This window comes from Centrocercus urophasianus, unplaced genomic scaffold (genome assembly GCF_019232065.1).
Source record: "Centrocercus urophasianus isolate 14NV4802_14NV808 unplaced genomic scaffold, USGS_Curo_1.0 seq_10, whole genome shotgun sequence".
In the NCBI taxonomy this organism is placed as follows: Eukaryota; Metazoa; Chordata; class Aves; order Galliformes; family Phasianidae; genus Centrocercus; species Centrocercus urophasianus.
The window spans coordinates 93377797-93394010 of NW_024884142.1; the positions used below are offsets into that span (position 1 = coordinate 93377797).

At 37.2% G+C, this 16214-nt stretch overlaps 1 protein-coding gene across 1 annotated transcript in view; it reads left to right on the forward strand.

The window, feature by feature from the left end:
• LOC122163053 (follicle-stimulating hormone receptor) overlaps positions 1-16214 on the forward strand; it is a 76747-nt gene that overhangs the window by 22100 nt on the left and 38433 nt on the right. The window contains exon 2 of the mRNA XM_042823887.1: positions 6952-7023. Coding sequence (XP_042679821.1) covers positions 6952-7023 — 72 coding nt within the window. The remainder of the gene's footprint in view (positions 1-6951; positions 7024-16214) is intronic.

The window sequence follows — 16214 nt, forward strand, 5'->3', positions numbered from 1 at the left end:
AGTGTATAATGCCTGATTTTTCTTTGGAATGCTCTCCTTCACCTGCTCTTCTTACCCCATGTCCATTAAGAGGCTGCACAGTCTAGATAATTTCTCCTTTCACAAGCATTAGAATTGGTTAAGTAGCAATGGGCAGATCACAGTAGGTGAATGCAATGATTAGATGATTTCAGTCAGATTGTGCACATTAGCAAGGGATTAAGGTCTCTCTTTCATAAATCAATTTAACTGTGTGTAAAGTAGGGCTGCTTAGACTCTTAAATGCACAGATCATGTCTCAGATGGAAAAATGAATTTTAAATTGTAAAAATTGTAAAATAAATGAATTGTAAATTGGAAAATTAATTGCAAATTGTAATGCTTTTCCTTCAGTACTCAGGCATGTCTGTCTGTGTCATCCAGTACTCTCCTTTGAAACAAGTCTGTAAATAAATTATATGAATAGCCGTTACTGAAAAATATTCTGCTTGCTTTTAATTTTCCTTTGGATGAACACCTGTTGGCAGTTGAAAATAGCTTTAAAACATCATATGAATGTGATATAAAGACTTTAAAACCAGAAAAGAAATGAAAGCAGTTTTTGTGTATTGGGGTTGATGATTTTTGAAGCCTGTTTCATGATGGTTTTGGATCTGATTTATGTATTTACTCCTCTATGTCTGCTGATAGGAGGGGGAGACCATAGCTGTGTCCAAAAGCAGCTGCAAAATGGTTTTCAGATTTCAGAGGTCTTCTACTTAACACAGCTGATTTTCATGCTGATCCATGAAAACAATTTTTAAAAAGGTTAAAATTGGAAATGTTTAAGTTTGATTGCACTTTGGGAAAGGAACTCGAGACTTTGGCCCGTTGTGCACTTGCCTGTAGGTGAACAGACTCTAACTCCTGCTATGAGATCCATAGGGTCTGAAGCCTGTCTGAGCTCTGTGAGCATGCTGAGAATAGCACTTCTGCATGGTCAGAGGCTTCTGCCTGCCTTGGGTTGGGTCACCTAGACATCATGTCATAAAGCAAGAAACAGCTGCCATAAAATAAATTTTCTAAGAAAAACTAGAAGCTAAACACAAGGCCTAGAGATATCAATTGAGCTCTTCTTAAGAACTGATGGGAGGCAGTCAGCTACTCACTGACTTCTGCTAGGATTATTTAGCTTAGCGTGTGAATTTCTAGTCCAAAATCAAGTCATATTTCTTGCTATAAACAAAGAAGGATTTGACCTTTTACATTAGCTTTTTTTTTTTTCCTGCTGATGAACCATTCATGTATTTCAAAATATTAAAATACGTGTGTATTTTATGACTATTTCTAGAAAAAATGCTGTTGTTTGTATATGTCTGCGCATTCCCCTTCCTTGTGGAGATGTTTATTAGACCCATGCCCTGGTCAAAGAGAAGTAATTTCAGTGAGCTGTGGACTTAGAGATGTTTTCACAACTTCAAATCAAATCACATTTAAGCTCAAAGGAATTTCATGATTCAATCCAGTGAGAATAAGGAGAAAAATTAGGGCCAAGCTGATACAGCCAGGTTGGTTTACACCATCTAAGACACAGTCTGCAATGTCTATTTTTTTTTCCAATTACAGCATGAAAAGCAAAATAATCCTTCACTGTTGCATTGTCTCGTCAAGCAAAACCACAAATAAACACGGGGCAGAGTTTTGTTGATTCCTGTATTTTGTCAAGAGCATGCTAAGTAGGTCATAGCATCATTTCATTTTGTCTTCTCCTGATTTAAGGCAGACTCGTCTGCTGGGACCTCCAGCAAATCTCCAAAGCAAGATGCAGTAACAAAGAAACAACCAAAAAAATTACAAAAAGAGCAAATAAAATCTCGTTGTAAATCTTTCGGTCTGACAAAACACATGGTACTGCAGAAGATTAGATGGTGATAGCACCACTATGTTGGCTTGGGTACTGAAGTCAAATGGCTTTCAAAATCCTGTTGCATTTATTTATTTGGAACTCAATTTGGTGATTTAGCATTATGGTCATGGAATATTTTAGGCTTTTTTGTTTCGTTTTCCTTTGGTCCTTATGATCTAAAGCTTACACTGTCTTCTTGATGTAGTTCATTTTAGCATCATGAATTTGCAATTTACACGGGAGGTAATTCCACAAGACACACACTTTCTGATTAGCTGTGTAGATAAGAGAAATGAGTTTTAGAATGTTTTGTAAGAACTGTACTCAGCCATTTTATGAAGCAGAAATTAATGAGTTTTTTTCCAAGTCTAATTTTCAATAATTGCGGTTGTTTGTTGGGCAAGGTTATGGCTGGTGATGGGGGGCATTTTCCAGAGAAGGGAGCTGGGAAGAGGGGGCATGAGCACAATGGAAGCAAATTCTGGTAGAGACTTTTGCCAAGAAGTCTCTTTCTAATTGCTTAAGGTAAAGCTTGTGGCACCAGGGTCTGAGAACTCATTTGACGAATATGGAAAATACAGTGTTTCACACCTAAGTGACTAACCTCACAAGCACAGCATATTTATGTTGATTTTCTCACTGCACCCACTTTGCACATTTTCTATGCACCTCTGTTTTTAGAGACAATTTGCAGAAATGACCTTTATTTATCCATTTTTCTAATCTTATTTACTAAGTCTTTTTAGTTACCCATACTTTAGGCACCAGATGCTTGAATAATTATATCCAGTCTTCTGTCTCTTTGTGGTGAGGTTGATCTACTTTCTTTCACTGTGGTCATAGAGGGCTAGGTGGAAGAATATTAGTTTTTCTTGAAAATTCTTTTCCACTTCATTCTTACATTCTGTCTGTCTGAGCTACTTCAGCTGCTGAAGACTCTATTTTAGGGAAAAGTTTCATACATCTCTTTGTAGCTGAAAATGTTAGTTATTCAGGATCATTTTACTTTTACCTGCTAATTTCTGTTTCTTGCATCATCTTCTACATACTTTGAGATAAACTTGGCACTATGAGATTTCTTTTGAACTAGACACAACAATATAGAAACGACATATATTTGGGTTGTATGCCCTTCATTGTGATATAATGTGCAAGTCATCTGTGTCAGTGGCTTCATATCAACTGAGACCTTGCCCTCTTAAATAACCAGGCTTAGATGTCTGTGTGTAAGTAAATAAAATAGTAGGTGATAGCTCTGCTATAATTCTGACAGGCCTAGCCTTAATTAGCAACAGTGTTTCAGTATTTTTGTAATCGAAAAATTTATTTGTAGCCTTTCATGAGATTAACTAAAAGTGATAAAAGGCATGTAGATGTGTAGACATTAGAGGTGGGACATAGGAAAACGTGTAGGAATTGGGCATGTTCAGCACAGAGAAATATCACCTGGTCTTACATGAGATTAATTCTCTCTCCAGGTGTAAAAATATTCTACCACACAACAGACAACAATTATTCTCAATCAGAATACTGAAGTGGAAAAAAACAGTTAAATATTATGTAATACAATATATTTAAGTGCATATGTATGCAGTAACTTGCATATATATATATATATATATATATATATATATGGAGTGTATATCTAGCTTTGCATGTCAGTGACAACTAACTTTCTATTGATAAAGTCCCAAAGAATGACCTTCAATAAAAGTATTTAAACTGAGGCTTAAATCCTCTCTAGACATCAAAGGTTCCACAGGAGAAACGGGCCAGATTAAAACCTAGTTTGTACTGCTGTCCATAGCCAATAACCATTTTTAGTGGTATTATATCATTATAATCATATAAAATCATTATATACAGTACAGTTATTATACAGTTCTTCTATTTCCAGCCAGATAAGATGAAAGGTAACCATGTTTCCTTTGCTTGTTTTCTCATTATGTGTTAAGCTTTTGATGGCCCCAACGCTGGAGACCTTGCAAGGGCTTCTGGAATGAACTGTAGCATAAATAACAATAACACTAACATCCATGAACTTTGAATTTGTATTTATGTGTATACATATATATATATATTTATATTTTTTTAATCTGTCCAAGAGAAATCAAATCTAACTGTATATATCTCTAAAAGAATGCTAGGGTTAAACTGTCTTGTTTTCCTTGGTGGCATAAGGAGTTTCATAGCCTTGGCTTCACCTGCAGTAGGGCACAGAGAGAGGTTCCTGGCTGCTGAGCACCATTTGGGGTGAGGGAGAGACTTGATGCTGGGATTCCATTCCCTGTGTCTATCCTTCTGCTGCTGGAGTAGCATCAAGGGAGCACAAAGCCTTCTTCCATCCCAGTTAAGATGCTGTGAGAAGAGCTCTCTGGATTTTTGTTGTTTTGTTGGGGGGGGGGGGGGGTTGTTTGTTTTTTTTTGTTTTTTGTTTTTGTTTGTTTTTTGTTTGTTTGTTTTTTTATTTATTTTGAGGGTATGGAAGACCTGGGTGCGTTGGAGATGAGATGTACATCCATGTAACTGCCTGCATAAGGTACAGATTTTTGGATCACATAATCCTTAGTCTAACCTTCCTCTTGTCCTGTGCCAAGTGCCTGGCTGTGGGTTTTTAATTCTGCACCATGTGCTGAATGTTTATGGTTTTTTGTGGTTTCTGTTTGGGTACCTAAGTCCTAGCATTATTTATTAGGACCGAACAGTGCATTTCTCCATTAAGTACATGTTTTTAAAGGACAGCTTTTTTGTTTGGCATGAAACATACTTGAACAAAGATGGACTGTATTTATTTCTTTGGCCTTAAAACAATTGCAGTCACAAAACCAAGAAAATGCTTTTCAATTCTTTTCTCCACGTGCCCCAGTAAAAATTTGTTACTGAATAGCTAGTATCTCAAGTAGAGTGCAGATAGATTCTTGGAGCCTAATTGGTGAGATTTATTGTAATACAGCATTCCAATAGTTGTAATGGACTCCTATTCATTGCACAGTTGATAATTCAACAAGTAACTGATTCTAATTTTCAATATTAGTTATAACATTAAAGCTGGCTTTATTAGCCTACTTGGGGATGTTTAAAAACAATTAACCTTAATTTAATGAAGTGGAATGTGAAACTTCAGCTATTAAACTTCAGTTCTACCTTAACTGCTCCAGGGCACTAGGCATGTAGCTCCTAAATTCTGGCTCCTTATTAGCACAGGATTGGAGACTATTCAGCAAAGAAGCCCAAGGTTTGATTCTTCTATGTACTTGTAGCATTACTTATGTAGGTAATGTCGTCTATGAATGAAGCTCCCTTCTTTAATTAGTGTCAGGATCAGGCTGTAAATTCTTTGTGGGGTAAAGAATGGTATAGGCCAGTGTTTAATTAAAGAATTGCAAATCTATTGATGATCTACAGAGAGGATTCATTTCAGAGTATTGCCATAAAAATACATAAGTGGCTTTTCAGACGGAGCCCACTTTCTATAGTGCCAAAATTAGTCATGTCTCTACAAAGGAGAGGTTAGGAAAGGTTTCAAAGTAGATCAAAGTTAAACAGTTGCCTGATGGTTCAGCTCTGCAGCACAAAGCCTGCTGAGCGGTCTGCACAGATCCAATATCTGAACTCTGAAGGTACAGACATAGCTTTGCATGAATTATACTGACTGTGCTTTTAGTAGGGCTTTACAAATTGCTTGATCCAGATTAGGCCTTTTCTGGAAGCCCATTAATCCTTCAAGCATTTGCATAATGATCTCAACGCTGTAATATTTGTGTGACAGTATACAGCAGCACTGTCTAACTTACATTAATAATAGTTATATTAATAATAGCAGGAATAATGGAATACCAAATTTTTATCTTTCAGGACTGGGATTGCCACACATTTCAGTGCTTAAAATAGGATTGGGCAAAACTCACTGCTGCTATAATCCCACTGACATCTGTAGAACTAAATGAGTTGTGCACTGACTTTATCGTGTATAAGTAAATGCTGATTTGAAATTTGATCATCTAAATGAGGAGATAGATTCTACTGAAGATCTAGAATTTAAAAAATAGAAACCTATCATAATGGTACTCTTATGAGAATATGATGTACTTTTTCCGTAAGTTTTGATTAAAATGTGATGCTCTCATGTGAAAATTCTAAACTCCTCAGCTGAAATAAGAAATAAATAAGGGTTCTATAAGTAGTTTGTGTGAACAATAAGGAATAATGTCTCTAGTTTTTAAGTATTGTGTTAAAATGTGCAGGACTACACAGCAGGCAGTACCAGCCTGAGTTCCAATTTCTTTAAGGTGTAGTAGATACTGGACTGTTCTTTTTCTTGTTGGTGGTTTTGTTTTTGTTTTGTTTTATTTAATGTTTTGTAGTCCTCTGTTTACTGCAATAAAAGATGAGTTCAGGTTAACAGAAAGGTTTATCTGATACTTCAAACTTTTATTCTTCATAAAGGATCTTCTGTGAACTTTAAAAAATGATTAAAGTATTATCTTGGTTCCTATGTAGTAGAATTGTGTATTCCAAAATTCCAATTTTACGGCATATTATGAACTAATTAGAAAAGAGACTGAGAAGCAGTAAGGAGTATTAAAGTGGCACTGATGGGAGATACAAGCTGACTCCTTAAATTATCTGTGCAGCGGGTTAAGGCTTATCTTGCATGAACACGCATGTAGCACCTTACTGCCTTGATTTAAGCAACTCATCCCAATCCAAACTCTACAGGATTGCTTCATCCTGTGCTTGAGCATCTCTCAAAAGAGAGGATGAGATGAAAAAGACACAGTTCCCTCCCTCCAAGTGTGCAGCAAAGCTGCAGTGACCAGGTGTTTATTTCTTACTGAAGCCAGCAGGGAACTTGCTACTCACTGATGGATAATCTTTCCCCAGCAGCACCAGAGGCAACCCAACACAGCGTTGTAATTTGGGTCCAGGCAGGAATCTGGAATCCTGCAAACATTGTAGCTGTTATTTTGGCTGTGAAGCCTTCAGGCTGGAAACTCTTCTGGTATCAGGGCTAAAGGTGTATTGGCAAGGCTGCCACACAGTCCTGCGTGAACAGTGAATAATCACTCCATTTTCTCTATTTTCAGAAGATTCATCCTCACCAAGATGAGAGTCATTCCAAAGGGAGCTTTCACAGGACTTCGTGACCTAGAGAAAATGTATGTATTTTGTCAATATTTATCAATCAACAACCGTTTTACTTCAAAAACAGCAATTTCTAATTGCAACTCCTCCTTTTACTGCCCATGAGTAACCCCTGTCTCTGAGCTCCATCTCATTTCATCTTTCTATTTAAAAAACAAATTTTCCATTTTTCAGATTATGTTCCAAAGCATTGTTGTCACAAATACATTTTTATATCAAGTAGCTGGGCTGTCCTTGGTGAAAGGAGTGGTTTGGTAGGGAGTGTCATTGTAGTTGCATACAGAGAGTTGCAGTCAATGGCTGGGAGTATGTGAGAAGCTTCTTGCACAGGATAATTCTGAAATTCCTAGAACATACAGAGAGCAAGCGTCTAATTTCTGTGAATTTTACTAATAAGCCTGGAGTTATAATTATGAGTGCCTTCAATGAACAGATGTATCAGGTACCCATTAGTCTGCTGTATTGCAGCCCTCCAAGACAAGGCTTGATCATATGTTGTAACAGCAAAGGGACTAGTGCAATCGGAAGATGTTGCAATAGAAAAAGGAAAAGCACTCACCTGTCTTTGAAGATGTAGGCTTGCAATAGAAATTCCACAAGGAAGGGATCTCCAACCAGAGATGCAGGCAGGCTGCACCCCTTTACCTGTGCTCCCAGGATTGACCTGGTCCTTTCCCCAGGTGATCAATCAGTGGTTCAGGCTGTGACTCAACAGCCACCAAAAGTCTGCAGGTTAACTGATGCTAGCACCAGAAAAGATAAAATTCACTGTAAAATATGAACTACTCTGGGGCATATTGTGCTTTTCTAAATTAATGCATATATATGTAAATCACATATTGTTTAGAAATTCTTTCAGTGTTTGTACCTTCACTAGTGAGGGTTGCAAATATACTGTTTGTCCAAGAAGGGCCTAAGTAGCAGTGAGGAAATGCACTTCAGGGTCAGTGCCATTTTCAGTTCTGTTTTTGTAAGAGCAAAACTGCCTGCATTTTTCTGCATTGTCTTCTCCTTTTATCATCTCATGCTCCTGTTTAAGAATATAGAGGAAGGTGAGCACACTAGAAGGCATAAGAAGTGAAGATGCTAGAGGATTTCAAGAGGTCTTTGTTGAAAATAAAGATCTTATTTTCTGTGCTCAGGAATCACCAGTTGGGAGAAAGATCAGTGCTGTGTCACCAGTTACTTTGGAACTTGTTTCTCCCCTGTCATGCTGGATTCCTTTAAATGCAGTCCTTATGGAAAAAACATTCAGCTCCCTCGACTGTGAAGTGGGCTGCAAAAGTGCATTATAGATTGCTCCCATTGTCTTTAATTACTCAGAAACCATATGCCAGATATCTATGAAATTAACCATCACGCTGAATAGGATGTCTCTAAGTGACGATTTATTGTTAACCAAAATAATTGCTAATGGAAATGAGCTCAGTTTGAAAGTGTATCTGTGTAATCTGTGTACTATTAGAACATGGAGAAGAAATGGGGACATTCTATTGCAAAATACCCTGAAAGTAGAAGTGTGATAAATATGTAAATGAGACCAATCAACATCAACAAAGAATGCAGTATTTGCAAATGGTGTGGCAAACAGATGAAATTTGAAAAAGCTCACAAATCCTAAACCTAATCCATAAATAATTGATCAGAAATATTCATGATAACGTAGAGACCAAATAAAGTGTGTAATCAAATGAGATATTTACACATAAAAACAGAGCTTTTGTGTGAAAGCCTCATTTCTCTTGCAAGATCATGCACAAAAAGGAAGATTAAGGCAAACTTCAGTTTATCTAAGGAAAAGAGCTAATAATGGTGTGATATCTCCATGTGGTAAAATGTAGATAGCCTGATGTATACAAATGAAATACCTCAGTGTAGTATATGCTTGTGTTCATGTAGAACTAAGTAGGCTAGAAATGAAGAGAGTCACAGTATCTCCTGAGTATGTTACTGATTCAGAGCAATTCAAAATAAATAAATACATAAAAATAAATTAAAAGAAAGAAAGAGAGAAATAAAGAAGTCTGTACTGTTTCCATCAGTTATCATTTCTAGGTGATTTCCAACAGTGTTTCAGAGAATGAGGTAGACTCACAAATTGCAGGGAGCAGTCTTCTTTGTAATCATTCATTGGAGGTGAGCTGATTGAGCAGAAGTTAAATCAGAAATTAATCCTCTATAATAATCTTAACTCGATTGAGTTTACATCCAAAGTGAATGAAGGCTTTTGAATATAGTGACCAATAATGGTAGGTTTTCAGACAAAAATAATTCAATAATGTTTTTTCAGTGTTTCTACTTTCTATATGCACTTCAGTTTCATCCTATACACTCAAGCAACTGAGAGCTTTGAACAAATGTATTTTTTCCCAGAACGTTGAATAGTTCTGGTCAGGTACTTCCAGTCAGACTTGTTTCATGGTGCCCAGGGAATAGCTTGTTTTCTTCCCATTTGCACTGTCCAAGGGATCTCCAGTATGGACACCGTAACTCCTTATAGAAAAAAAAAATGAGCAGGATCTTGAAGTGTTAGCATGGAGCACACGATCTTCCCTCCCTCCATTCTAATCACAAATCAAAATCCTTGTTTTCATCTGTTGCCAAACACAGACTTTGTGTTTGGAGATGGTGATGGTGATTGGAAAATGAAGAAAATTATCACCAGGATATTTTTACTGTTTTGTGATTGTTGAAAGAATGAAAGCCTATTTGAAACACTACCAGCTTCTATTCTTCTTCTTGCCCACTTGGATTCCTTCAGTTACTGAAAAAAACATGACCCTGTGCAATCACAGAATCATAGAATGGTTTGGGTTGGAAGGGACCTTTAAGATCATCTAGTTCCAACTCTCCTGCTATGTCTTATAAGGCAAAGTTTTTCCCCAGGCATGTTCTAGGGAAAAAGATATTTTGTTAAATAAAATGTTCCAAGTTACAAAACATATTGAAAGGTTGTAATCCTTTGAGATCTCTCTTTGTAATGGTGTAACACTGAACTTTTTGTATTGAAAAGTATTTCAGAGACTCACAGATCTGGGGAGCATCTTAACCAGCTCTGTGCTACCAGCTGTGCAACTTATGCATAGCTCTGGCTTCACATTAATTTAGCAGGAAGGGAAGCAGATTAGTCATTCTTGTTATATTGATATTTAGTTTGTTCCTAGGAAGTTTTAGCCAACCAGAACACGGCAGCTCTTCTTGACTCCTGCTTAACTAACTTGTTTGCACTACCAGAACAGATTAATTCTCCAGTTACTAAATTAAAAGGCAACACCATGCAGACACATACCTGGCAAAATCAATTCAACATGCTCTGCAGCTCCTATGTCATCTTCAACCCACACTAAAACTACTTAATTTGGAAATAAAGCCTAAAGCAATATTGAAATCTCTCTTTTTATCTTGCTAAGTTTCCTCCCAGTTCTGTGATGTAGCAAAGTAAATTCTTGAGTGGTGGTCTAACAATGCTTGACAGTACATCATATTTATAGGAAGTTTGGTCTGATCCTCAGTAGCTGAACTAATGATGGGGAGATTGAGATATATTACTGCTCTAGGGAGAGGTGAATGCTTCAGTCCCACTTGGAAAAAAACAAACAGGAATTTTATTTCAGATCCCAAGATGAGTGGCTAGTTTAACTTAAGCAAGGAAGCTAGACAGCAATTTCAGCTTCAAATCACTATCTGGATGATAGAAGTAGACTGAGGATGCTGATCTCCCTTGACTTTTGAAATACCCATATAATGATTTTTGGAGGACAAAAGAAGTCTGGCTTAGGACTTTGGTCATGCTCCTGACCTGTGTCATTAAGGAAAGATGTGCTGTGGAATGATGAACAGTGATATTGTAGTGAAGCAACAGTATTGCCTCACCCTGTGTAAGCCAAATAGTCTTCACTTTTTTATCCTGAAGCACAGTTCCCTTGAAAGTTCACTGACAGTTATTTCTTCTTTTGAAAAGTTCAAGTTAAAAAATAATGCTTTATTTCATGATTTGCTCCCAAAATCTACAGTTTTGGGCAAAGGCAGATTTTAAGAACACAAACCATACTGTGTTCAATAAAGCTGGATGAGACTGATCCTTTATGAGCTCTCAAAATCCTAGAACGTGCAAACTTTAAGGGCTGAGGGAATCTGCTGAAGTTGACAGTCCTGCAAACTGAAATCTTCTATCCATGGAAGATAGCAGGAATATAAGCACTAGCTATCTATAGTATCTTCATGATTCTGTAGAGAAAAAAGCTTTGGATCACATCTTTATCTCATCTCTCAGGTCATTCAAGCTATTGCATTTTTTTGTTGGGATTGCTGAGCTTGTGATTGTTCAAATAGATTCTACTGGTCTGCTTTGCCTTAGATACATTGGCACCAGCATATGTTGTATTTGGCAACCAACCTGATGTACAATGCTAAAATCTTTCTGTTTTGCCTCATAAGCTCAAAGACAAGCCACACTTTCTTATTCAAAATGAGTTAGCATTAATGTTTCATCTGATCTAAAGTGAGGTATTTGAAAACAGTGAAGACTATTCAGGAAAATATTTTGAAACACACGTTAAGGTTACCAAATCAAGGTGTAACTTGCTTCCCATGAGTGGGGAAGGAACAAAGTTCTTGGCTTGATTTTAGAAGTCTCATTGGGAGACTGACATAGTAGTAGAAAGCATCACCGACTGTAAGTCTTTTTTAGCAAATTTGAACCACCTGACAACTCAGTGGGTAAACAATCCTGACCTTCTTCAGCAGTATCCATCAAAACTGCCAGGGTTAGCAGCTGTCTAAGGGATGGCTGTCACTCCCTCCGCTCCTGAAATCAGTTTCAATCAGCCCAAATGTGATTCTGTAGCATTCAGTGGCATACAGCCCAAAAGAAAGGAAAAGAGGAGAGGGGAAGGCAGAAACTGCACAATCAGCTAAGGATAAGCAGTCTTCTGCTCAAAAGAAGGCTGGTTGGCATGTTCCAATTTCTCCAGGTGTTTTTGCATAATGTGTCATGTTCTGCCTCGTTCAGTATGCAGGGGGCTGTGATTAAATATGACCATTAAAGCTCTTTTGAGAAAACAGATTCAGTGTAACCAAGACAATCAGAACTTATCTCTAGGTAGGAATTCCTTTCCTTTTGGAAAGTTTTCCTATTGGAAAACCCTACTAATTTTTTTCTAGAAGCAAAAGATGGCTTTGCAGGTGCTACTGCGATGTTCAAATTAAGTAATGCATGTTTACAAAAATATTTATTTACATCCATAAGGTGAAAGAGAGATGCAGTGCTTTCTGTGTATCAAAATAAGTACCAAATCAGGTAAGGATCATACTTTGATAACAAATACTCCAGGGTAAAATCTCAAGGTGCAACTTAATGGATATTGTATTCTAATTTATATTATAGGAAATTATGTGTAACAGTATGCACCTTAAAGGCAGGGCACAAAAATAAGTATGCTATTGAATGCATTTAAATGAGTCTAAATATGTATTTTCTCTGAGGGAATAGGGGACTACTGTTCGAAAACCTTAAGACCAGTAACCAGCAGAAGCAAAGAAATTGAAAGTTCAGGCTGACATTCCAAAGAATAACTCTTTCATTGGGACCACTGCTATAGTAAAGGACTTTGCCTTTCATCTCCACGGTTTAACCCTGCGTAAACTAGTAGCAACTACAGGGCTGCCCAGCCACCACACACTGGTATGAGGGCTGTGAGCAATCACAGGAATTCTCCAGGTTCCAGCAGATGGACTCATAAGTTTCAGATGCTCCTGTCACAGTTGACTGTCTGCATTTAATGGTGATCAGCATCTCTTGTCTGTACTGGAAGGGTTGCTTGCACTTCAGGTCACTGGTTCAGCAGCAAAACCATGTAAAGGAGCTAATCTTGCACTGTATGCATTCCTTAGCCCAACAGCATCCAAGATGTCAGTCTTCATTTGCCCATTGCTGTGCTCTGCCCTTTGAAATGGGTTCCCATAAATGGGATTTGATGGGGAGCAGCTATGCGAGCTTCTCCCAAGGCACCAGTAACATATCGTCAATGGAGAAGCTGGGCAAAGCACTGAGTTTTGCAGCTGTTTCTCAGCATGGCACTGAGTGACTTAGGCACATTTCCTTGTAGATTGAATGCTATTACTACAAATGACCCCTTTCTAACCATTGCAAATATCAACCCCGGATAGCAAGTTTTAGTTTGGTACAAAAAGCATATGAGGTCTGGTATGTTCTTAATTAAATTTATTTTCTGAAAGTAGAAGCTGTGCTTTGTGTTCTAAATACAATGTAATGAGCCAAGGCTAGTGTTCTGTAATATAATTTATAAATGTTCTGCTGCATCCTCACCTGGCATTCTAATTTTCTCTGCCAAAGCTTATCTGTGGAAGAGGTCTTACATTTGCTGTTATTGTTGTCATCCCTTGCACAGTTACAAAACAAATGAAGTAGGTGCTTAATATTCTTGTCAGTAAGTCACTTCTGATGTCAAAGAGCAAAGATTTTAATTACAGCTTTGTAATACTTCAGTAAATGTGTAGCTTGATCAAAAAGTTTTACTAATACTTTGGTGGGGGAAAAAAAATGACAAAAGCACTTGAAAGAAGAAGATAAGAATTGTAAAATCAATTCATTATGTCCATATCAGCATTTTCTAACTTTCCTATTTAAAAAGTCCCAGGAAATAATAATAATATTTGCATACTTTAATGGAAACATATCAGAGTGCAAAAAACAGTATTCCATAACTCCTTCTGTATAGTTTGGTATCTTGATGCTTGCTTTCTTTGATAGAACATATTTAGAAAAGAAAAAAGGAAGATACATTTTGTCATTACTTTCTTCACTTGAGCAAAAATGAAATTTGTGAGAATTGTTAGCATAATCTTCATTTGTTAACAGCGTTAATACAAAGCCAGCATTAGAAACTGAAACTTGAACAGAAGAATCATCTTATATCATTTCTCTTTCCTGCTTTATGGTTGTCTAGACAAAGAGACTGTTAAAGTAAAAAAAAAAAAAATGGAAATCCGTTTTCCTGAATGCATGCCAAATATTTTAATGCCTCTTTTTAATGCCCAGTGTGACATGTTCACATTACCTGAATTCATAAAATCTAGCTGGCGGCCAGTCACAACTGGTGCTCCTAAGGGCTCAATACAGGAGCCAGGTGACAAATGATAGGAAGAGAAAAAATGGTCTCAGGTTGTGCCAGTAGAGGCTCAGGTAAGATGTTAGGAAAAATTTCTTCACAAAGACTGTGTGGTCGAGCAGTGGAATGGGCTGCCCAGGAAAATGGTGCAGTGTCTGTCCCTGGAGGTAGTTAAAACACGTATGGACGTGACACTAAGGGGCGTGATTTAGTGATGGGTCTCTGCAAGTCGGGTTGATGCTTGGACTTGATGATCTTGAAGGTCATTTCTAGATGAAACTAGTTCGTTCTAGAATTCTACAAGGCTAAGACAAAAGTGCATGGAGAAGAACAATTGCTTTTTCATATCTTTAATTATGAGTTCTGAATTAACCACATTCACTCAAAATGAGTTTTAAGGATTCTAATGTATAGTTCTAAATAAAAGTTGTAAGTCTAGCGGTCCAAAAACCCACCACGTGGAAATGGTAAGAATTATTGAAAGTATAGGGATCAAAGAAAATATTCACTAAAATGAACACATTCGTGGATGCTTTCCACCTGAGGAAGAATGGGGTAGGTAGGCCAGGGCATTGGATGAAGACGTTTGACAGAGGATGTTGGAGTGATCTGTTCAGTCTGGATTGTGTGGGGAAGGTGATCAGGAATGATTGCTCCTGCCAATTCTACTGCTATAACTGGAGCACTGGATTTCAATTAAAACTATTAAATGACAAACCAAAAAAATTGCAAGAAATAATTCACACAATGTGTGATTTGGCTATGGAAAATGCATCATGGTGTGAGGGCTTGTGGTTCCTGATGCACCACAGTGCTGTGTGGGTGGCAATTTGGGTTAAGGTATATCTCAAGAGGCATAGAAGTGCTGTGTACTTCTAGGTATATTCAGTTTCTGGATTTACTTGAAAAATTACTGCTGTTGGGGAAAAAAAAAGGAAAAGGAAAAAAAAAGTATTTTTATGGAAAAGTTTTGGAGTTTCTTCATCATAAAAAGGATTTTTTTTTTAAATTATTTTTTCTATTAATCTTATTTCAGTGTGTTTCTAACTACAACAGTGTGCGAGTGCAAAAGGTGTGACCTTGTTCCTGGCATACTCTAACTGGGATTTTCTTCAGTACTTATTCTTACTTAATGTTATTGTTAAACGTTTTTTGTCCCAGAGAGGAAGGTTGGCACCAGTTCAGAAATGGTAATTCAGTTTCAGGTGGACTTCAGAAAAACAGTTTCCTATTGATTCTATCTAGCTTTTCCTTCTATTTTAGAAATAATGCTGGTGGAATTGGCATGTTGCAATGGAGAATTGCTTCCTACTGCTATACAAATGCTGATAGAAACCTCAGGAAAACAAACTGAGATGAAGTCAAGACATTTATTTTCTAAGCAGGAGATGTTGATTGTCTGACAACATTATATTGCACAGCCTTTATTTTTATAATGCCAAAAGATTGATTTGGATTTAATCATTAGTTTGATGGGTGTTTTGCTCAGTGGAGAGGAAGTTGAGCATTTCATCATTATTAGTGAGCTGCATTTTGATTTTTCTATAAAAGGTGCTTCTAGCCTCTGTTCATCCAAGGTGTAAATCCAGAGACATATTGTTTGTTTTGTGACCAAGCCAAGAACAATTTGCTTGCAAAATACTGTGAATATTTGTTTGGATTTCTTGAGCAGAAAGATGTTTTTTATGAAGATCTCCACGTATGTGCTTGATTTTCTTTAAGAAAATAACACATACCATTTGTGTATATCATTTGTGAGTAAACTGCACATGAATGAATATATGCAGACAACAGAGGATTAGGGTCTGGGGATAATGACATACTGTTGACTTTCTTAGTTCAGAACCATGTCCCTGCAAACTACCAGTGCCAACTGCTGAAGGACACTAGAGAGAATGTTTCTGGAACAATTATGGAATAGATTCTCCAGATGGAGAAAAGAAATATTTTGTTCATCCTATTCTGAGGAGGAGAAATGCATGTAATACGTAACAGTGAAGAGCTGCCCAGTGCTGATGCTCAGCACCAATTCCTTGAATGGTTTCTGTGCGTTACCTGTGTGCTGTGAGTTTCAT